At 29.4% G+C, this 7662-nt stretch overlaps 1 protein-coding gene across 3 annotated transcripts; it reads left to right on the top strand.

Annotated features, from left to right (window-relative positions):
• Positions 1-892: 892 nt before the first annotated feature.
• On the top strand, positions 893-7201 carry LOC145195074 (histone-lysine N-methyltransferase SUV39H2-like). Of its 3 annotated transcripts, none has more exons than XR_016455162.1 (3): positions 893-1464; positions 3184-3383; positions 3792-4084. XR_016455162.1 is itself a non-coding variant. In XM_090096524.1 (3 exons), exons 1-3 carry the CDS (start codon positions 937-939, stop codon positions 6573-6575), a joined length of 984 nt encoding a protein of 327 aa, XP_089952650.1. In that variant the 5' UTR covers positions 894-936; the 3' UTR covers positions 6576-7201. The 3 variants fall into 3 exon arrangements, 2 of the variants coding, with proteins under 2 accessions (XP_089952650.1, XP_089952651.1); XM_090096524.1 differs by lacking the exon at positions 3184-3383 and adding an exon at positions 6366-7201 and having other exon boundaries at positions 894-1464; positions 3792-4037; XM_090096525.1 differs by lacking the exon at positions 3184-3383 and adding an exon at positions 6366-6659 and having other exon boundaries at positions 894-1464; positions 3792-4041.
• The last annotated feature ends 461 nt before the right edge of the window (positions 7202-7662 follow it).

The following is a 7662-nucleotide window of genomic DNA, read 5'->3' as shown; positions in this document are numbered from 1 at the left end:
TTCTTATAAAAAGAAAAGTGTTATTTCTTAATATCGGTTCACCAAAACATTTCTAAATTATCCTATTTTCAGCCTTAGCTCTCAGAATGTAAAAGTGCTCTAAAAGTTTCAACAACATTACTAGCTAGAAAATAATAATTTGAGAAAATAATTAAGTACCGATACCAGTAAACTAAAGACAAACAGGTCAATCATTTTTGTAACACTCACACAAAGTTCTCTTTCATTTAAGTCTTTTTCAATAATCTTTGCTGGTTTTGAACAGCCATCTTTAATTTCAACATTGGCTATTGTTAGAATGATCACTAGAAATCAAAAATTGGCTCGGGGTTCCTGTTGAACTTATGCTTTGTTTAAATCACGTGCTAAAATAAAATGCGCAAATTTTCATGACAGGAGTTTTTCTAGTTTTTAAACATTGTATATCGCAAAGCATTTTATTAAAATAATATTAACATAAAGGTAAGGGTTTTTTAATAAAAGTTTGTTTAAAAAAAAAGAAACTATTGATTAAAAAATCAAACATACTCGGTTAAGTTTCTTAATATCTCTTTTTAACTGCTTAACTTAATTGAAATAATATCACGTGTGTTTCGCATTTTTTGGTTTAGCGATTTTCGACGTGAGGATTTATGCTTAAGTAAATTCCGCGCAATTTTTAAAAATGCTTTTGCCTGGTTTGTACAACTAAAATTGTTAAAAAACATGCATAATATATGTTATGTAAACTAACTTTTCTGTATATGTCAGTGAAAATGCTTCACACCATCCATATTTCCGCTTGCTCCTTAAATACTTGATTTAATACACTTTATTTTTGAAGAAAAAAATGCAAATCTTTTCAATTGTAATTTAATGTAACTACTTTATATTGTACTTTGGCGATAAGATCAGTTAAACTATATGTGTAAATATATACATTGCAAATTTTTTTAGATGGGAAAGCCTAAGCCTAAGAAAGATAAAGCAATGTTAACTTGCAAAGTTGTGGTTTTAGAAGATGTTAATCAGCTGGCTAAAAAGTACAGAGGGAAATTTCAATTAACTTTGAAGACAATTAAAAAAAAAGGCTATGAAAATTATATTGATCCTGCACTTAACGTTTTATTAGTTCAATGGGAGACTCTACTTAACAAAGTTTGTCATGAAGATCCTGTTATTGCTGTAGAGAACTTTGTAGATAATGAGGGTCCACCAACTAATTTTCAGTACGTTAGACAAAACATTACTCATGGTTTAGCTAGTGACTTACTAGATCCTAATTTTCTTGTTGGGTGTGAATGCTTCCCACGATGTTCCCAAAATAATTGTACTTGTCCTAAAAATAGTGGTCATAAGTTTGCTTATGATAGAAACAAAAGAGTTTTACTCCCACCACAATCTCCAATTTATGAATGTAATAAGCGGTGTAAATGTGGAGATGATTGTCCAAACCGAGTACTCCAAAAGGGATTGACAGTTAGGGTATGTTTACTTTAATTTTTCAAATTTTTACTTATATGTTTATATATATATATATATATATATATATATATACACACACACACACACACACACACACACACACACACACACACACACACACACACACACACACACACACACACACACACACACACACACACACAGATTTATATCAATAAGGAATTGCATGACAATCAAAGTGCCCAAAATTTGTAATATACAATATCTTTATAATAAATATTTATAAAATGGGTTTTTGCTTTTGTAGGTTTTTTAATTTGATGTTCTAAAAATAATTAAATGAAGAAAACAATATCTTTAGTAAATAACTTCTTTCAATAAGCCTTTGCTTCTACTGAAGCATTTCTCTAAAATTTATGCAGGTCCATCATTGTGACTATATGTAACCTTTTATCTATATTTATTACTCTTAATAGAAATATTTGGTTAAAAAGACTGGATATACTAAATTGCTTGCATGTATATAAAGCAATTTTTTAATTGAGTTTGCTTATTTTAGTAATAAGCAATTATCATCCCATAAGGAGTTACAGCATATTTATGGTAATAATAAAATCTGGGTAAAATATCAACACTTACATTTTATTTTGTTGCATATCCATTAGATGTTGTTTAAACACAATTTAGGATGTGGGTTTCTTGCCCATTTGGTTATCTAAATAATTTTGTTGACTGGATATCTTTTTTGTCATCTCATCAATTTAGGGGAGCATGAGATTTTGTGTACTAAGACAGTTTAATGTCATGTCTGGAAGTATATTCTTGCAGATATGGCATCAAACTTGCACAGATATTTTAGCAAATGTTTTTCCTTTTGAAAACTCTGACATATCAGATTAAAAATCTAAATAGTCTCCTATTTAGATTTTTAATCTGATATGTTTCAGCAAGCTAATATGCAATCAAAATTCTTTCACTCTGAGTTGATCTCTTCCTACACTTTTAAAGATCTAACACCTGAAGTCAGCAAAAGTTAGTGCTATATATGTATATGTATATATATATGAAGGGTGCAAGGGGAAAACCAGTGATGTCACATTTTCAGATTTTTCGAGTTATTCACCCTACTATATAGCAAGTATGTTGCTGCATCATTTCAATTTAATAAATCATTAAAAAAAAATTAACAGATAATACTAAATTTAAAACCTAAAAAAAAATTATAGAGCTAAGCATAGCTTGTTCAAACTTTTCTCTTTTTCTCAAAATGAAAAAATTGTGACATCACCGGTTTTCCCCTTGCACCCTTCATATATATATGATCACCTCTTTAGCCTTTTTTTTTTATTGTCAATTAGTGAGTTTGAACTAAATCTTGTATATGTCTCTTAAAATAAACTTTTTAAAAAAGTTTTTTTAAGAGGCTTTGTTTTTTGATGAATTACACCAACAGAATGATATCGTAATAAATCTGGTCATAGTTATATGGCCATTTTATAATTTATTACCATATTATACACCTTTTAAAAGTTTTAGTACTTGGTTGTGGCAATTAAAACTTAAAGCTCGATGATATTATTTAAAAAACGTTCATAAAAGTTTCATCTGAAGTATGTGACATTTAAAGCACAGCTCCCGCAACCTAAAAAAAATTGTTATTATGTTTGCTTATATTGTAAACAACTTATTGTGCTGTTGTGTTCATCTTCCATACTGTTCTGTATTAACACAAATTTTAAGATTTTGATTGCTTATTAGGCTTCCAACACCTAGCATTAATATGACATCAAGGTGTGATACACTGTAGCTAAATGCATTGGTAAGAGTTGAAAATTGCCTAAAGCTGGATTACATTCTCGTTTCAATGAAAACACTCTACCTTTTTACACAAATTTTGAAGAATAAGCTGGTACAAGCAAAGTTTGAACAAATGATGATACAAATCAGTGGTACACTAAGCAAGTATATTCCCTGTTATTAGGCTTTTCACAATTGTTACTGCTGGTGGCTAACTTGGTTCGTCAAAAACTTATAACAAAACAAAAGTTATAAATTTTTTCTTCAATCTTCCAGTTGAAAAATTTTTCATTTTTGTTTCACTAACATACTTTAAACCTGTAATTTAAAGATATTCTTGTTTTTTTTAATGCATATGACTAAATAATTTTTAATAATTTATTTTTTCTTTTTGTGCTGCAGTTACAGAGAAAGGTTTTTTAAAAACTCTAATTGTTTTAAGGTTGTTCCAATATTATAGTTCTTAAATTCCCATGATTCAAAGGATGCTGAAAGCCATATAGTTTCTTTTTTTATGCCTTTTTTTTTTTAATTTCTTTTTTTTACAGAAGTTGTGCTTTTTTTTTTAGGTATGTATATTTCGAACTGATAATGGCAGAGGTTGGGGTTTAAAGACTAGAGAGTTTATTCCTAAAGACATGTTTGTAGTGGAATATGTTGGGGAAGTGATAACAAGTGATGAAGCAGAAAGAAGAGGAATGCTATACGACCAGCGCCAGCAAACTTACCTATTTGATTTAGATTTTCATGGAGATCCAACATTCACTATTGATGCCCACGAATATGGAAATGTTTCTCATTTCATTAACCATTCTGTAGGTATCTCAATTTAATTTAAAAAAATTTTTTTGTCAAGAGCATCGAAGTGAATCTCTGTTGCTTTTCTCAAACAAGCACGTTGTTTCTGGTGTGCTTACCGTTATTTGCGTGGGTGATTGATTGAGTGTGATAGAGTTATCTAAGCTGATTTTTGAAATACTTTAAAATTTTTTCTAGCTCTCAGTTTCTGCAGAGTTGTGCTAGTGATAAAAACGGAGATGATAGCAAACGACCTACCATTTTAACTTTAAGTACTTGAGAATTATTTAAATCGAATCAATATTGCGTAAGAAACAAAGTTCCATCGTAAGAATGTCTAAGTTGGTTGTTAAGCTAAATTTTTTTTTGATTTTGAATCGTGAAGACGTCTTTTCAGTGAATGATTAAAAATTTATCCTTGATCATTTATCATATCTCACATATTAACATCTCCAACATCATTATTACCCTATATTCTATAAGCAGTTCCTGAAATTGAGGCCGCACTTTCTTAATCTAGATTAGCGAAGTTAGAGGTCAATCGAAACCAATGCCACTGTACAAGAATTAGTTTCGGCCGAAATCAAATTTTATATTTCGGCCAAGAAAGAATGTGCCGACGAAATGTAAAATATGACCGGCGTAGCAGTTTGCAAGTTGCCTTGAGCATGTGCTAAGATGGTAAAAGGATAAGGATCATCCATGAAATATTTATCGTAGTATTTAAAATCTTTTTGACCCATTTGCTTTTTTTAGGTTTTTTTTTTTTTTTTTTTCTTTTTTTTAAAAAAAAAAAAATGCTTTTTTCTTCTCTTTTTTAAATATATTTAATCGATGAATTCATAATTGATTAAATATAGGTTATCACAAGTTTTAAGTTGTAAAATATAAATTATAATAAGTTAAATTCATATTTAGTTATAAAAAAAAATTTGGTTTTAAAGTTAAAGCAATTAAAACGAACAACTTTTTAATTCAAGAGAAAAAAGTTACAAAATTTAAAAAAAGCAAAATCTATGATTCTAAGGCTCTTAGTCCGTTTCTGAAAGACAAATGCACAAATAGTAAATGAGCTTTATTAAAACTGGCTTGTAAATATTTTTGAGGTAATTATATTATGAATGTCTCTTGTTGCATCGACCAAAGAGTACTTTAGGAATTTTTTGGTCGATGCAGCAAGTTACAACTAGCTAACTACAACCAGCAAACTACAACCATGCAATTTTTGTTCATTAAGAAATAAGTTATTTACATTTTCTTGAAATTTGTTTTAGACAGTAATTTCTGTAAAAAAAGAAAAAAAAAAAAATTTTTTTCGTCAATAGACTGGAGGAAATTATATCTCACTTGCCAGAACCATTGGATTACTCCAAAATTGAATCTTTTTATCTGGCAAAAGTAAAATTTGTATACAAATGCATTAAGTACAAAGAAACTCTATTACACACCCTAAGGTTTACTCAATTTAAGATTTACCCAGATTTAGATGTCTTGAAACGACGATATCCTAGATATTTGCATGAATGGGTCCATGAATAATATGAAATTACTTCATGTTAGTTTGCTGTAGCTGAAGCAACTGCAACGTATTCAATTTTGCGTAAAATTAGTAAGAACTAATGCTAATCAGGATTCTCAAATAAAATTAAAAAAAAAAAAGATTAAACTGATAAGAATGTTAGAAGTATCGATTTAACTATTTGGAGCTTGTATGGCTTGAGGTTGAGTTCTTTTTTAGCGATTTGACGAAATTATGCAGACCTCACAAGCAATTTTTCTCACAGAGACCATCGAGTTTCGCTGGTGGCGCACTTTATTGATCCTCTGGTGTATAATATTTTATGTCACCCAAGTGTTATTTAATGTTATTTAGTGTTATTATAGTGTTTTTTTTAGTGTAATTTTGTTTGTAAATATACAATATTTCTGACTTTTTTTTTTTCACTTATACAACATTCGTTTAATACAGCTGTGCCGGGTTGTAAATAAGTAATTTAACGCACTTTTTGGTTGTTTTAATATCATTTTCAGTAAATATTACTTCATCGGCTAATTCATCTTTCTAAAACGATTTCTATTACTGGGATTTCTTCCGCATTGAGTATGAGGTTATTTAAGTTGTTTAAACAATTTTCGAGTTGTTTATTCATGTTACTAGTTGGTTTCGATTAGTTTTACGATCCAAGAGGAATATCTTATCTTCAAGAACTTTTTTCCATAACTTAAAGTTTTCTATTGTTTATGATTGATATATTGGTGAGGGGATCGGAAATAATGAATTGGTTCTTATACTTAAACTACCCTAAACTGATTTTTTTGTTTGATTTCATATGCCATCGTTGCAGTGCGATCCAAATCTTCGCGTTTTCACTGTCTGGGTGGATACACTTGATCCTCGCTTACCTCGGTTGGGGTTATTCGCTGTTCGAGACATTAAGCCAGGAGAAGAACTTACTTTCGATTATACATGTGGCCAAAAAGAATCGAAAACATCTAACGAAATTAAAATGTATTGTGCTTGTGGTGCAAGTAATTGTAGAAAATATTTGTTTTAAATTATCCTAAATTGATATTATAATTCTTTTTTTAACAATTATTATGATAACAGAATGGTAAAAGTCACTCTATTTTGACAATAGTTTTGCAATGTTAAATGTACAAATAAATTTTCTGATTTTTCCTAATAAAATTTAGTAAACTCCACGTTTTTTAAGTTTGAGTAGTTCCATCATTAATTTATTTCATGTAAGCGTTGGTTTAAAATGTTTTAAATTTCTCTCTTTTAAGTCTTTTTCCTAACAAACTGATCTTTTTATCTTTGCTGTAACCATATTTTACTGTTTGTGAATTAACTCCTAAATATTTAACAAAACTGGTATAAGAGCTTAAATTATATCGTAAAATTGATTTGAAGAACAAAATAACTTTGCTGCTTTTAGATTATTTATAAAATTATTTGCGACGATGCGGGATTTTTTCGCTAGATAATGTTTTATAAATAGATTTTGTCTTCTTTTTCTGGAATGTGAATTGTATGTTTTTAAGTTTCTTTTAATCGTATATTAAAATAGATATATTTAAAATTTTATGTTTATATCAACAAGTAAGTTGAAAATTACGAAAGTTGTTCGCACAAAGAAAAGATGAAGATGTAACATTTATCAGCGATTAAAATTTTTCATACTTTTTTTTTTACGCTTAGCCCCATACGAAAACTCGAGTAAGTATATTAAACCACTTAGGCAGTATTATACTTCAATTGTACTGTGTTTTACCACAGCGAACTGAGGGTGTTGGGTTTTAGAAACCCATTTTCGTAGGCTAACTGGGTTTGATTTTCGCCCCTTAGTTTTCGTGGGGGTAAACTTAAAGTTAAAATATTTCGTTCAAATATTTAGCATGATTGTTTTTTTTTATTAGTTTTAAAAAATTGTATGATTCAAATCCAAGTGGCAAGAGCTTTGCCGAGAAAACCCTTTGGTATATTCAAAGCACGGGTCCTCTTAATTGCAAAACTGTAAAAACTTAAGTCACTTATGGTCGTCCGAGAGAGAAGTTTGATTTCAGACCGAAATGACTATAAAAGAAACTTAGACTCAGATTGCTTGTTCTTGTTCAATTTCACAGTTGCTTGCTGTTGGT

Source organism: Hydra viridissima, unplaced genomic scaffold, assembly GCF_058129835.1.
Source record: "Hydra viridissima isolate aposymbiotic clone 2 unplaced genomic scaffold, HvirCarnegie_v1 scaffold_8, whole genome shotgun sequence".
NCBI classification, from domain to species: Eukaryota; Metazoa; Cnidaria; class Hydrozoa; order Anthoathecata; family Hydridae; genus Hydra; species Hydra viridissima.
This window is presented reverse-complemented; position numbering and strand designations above follow the sequence as displayed.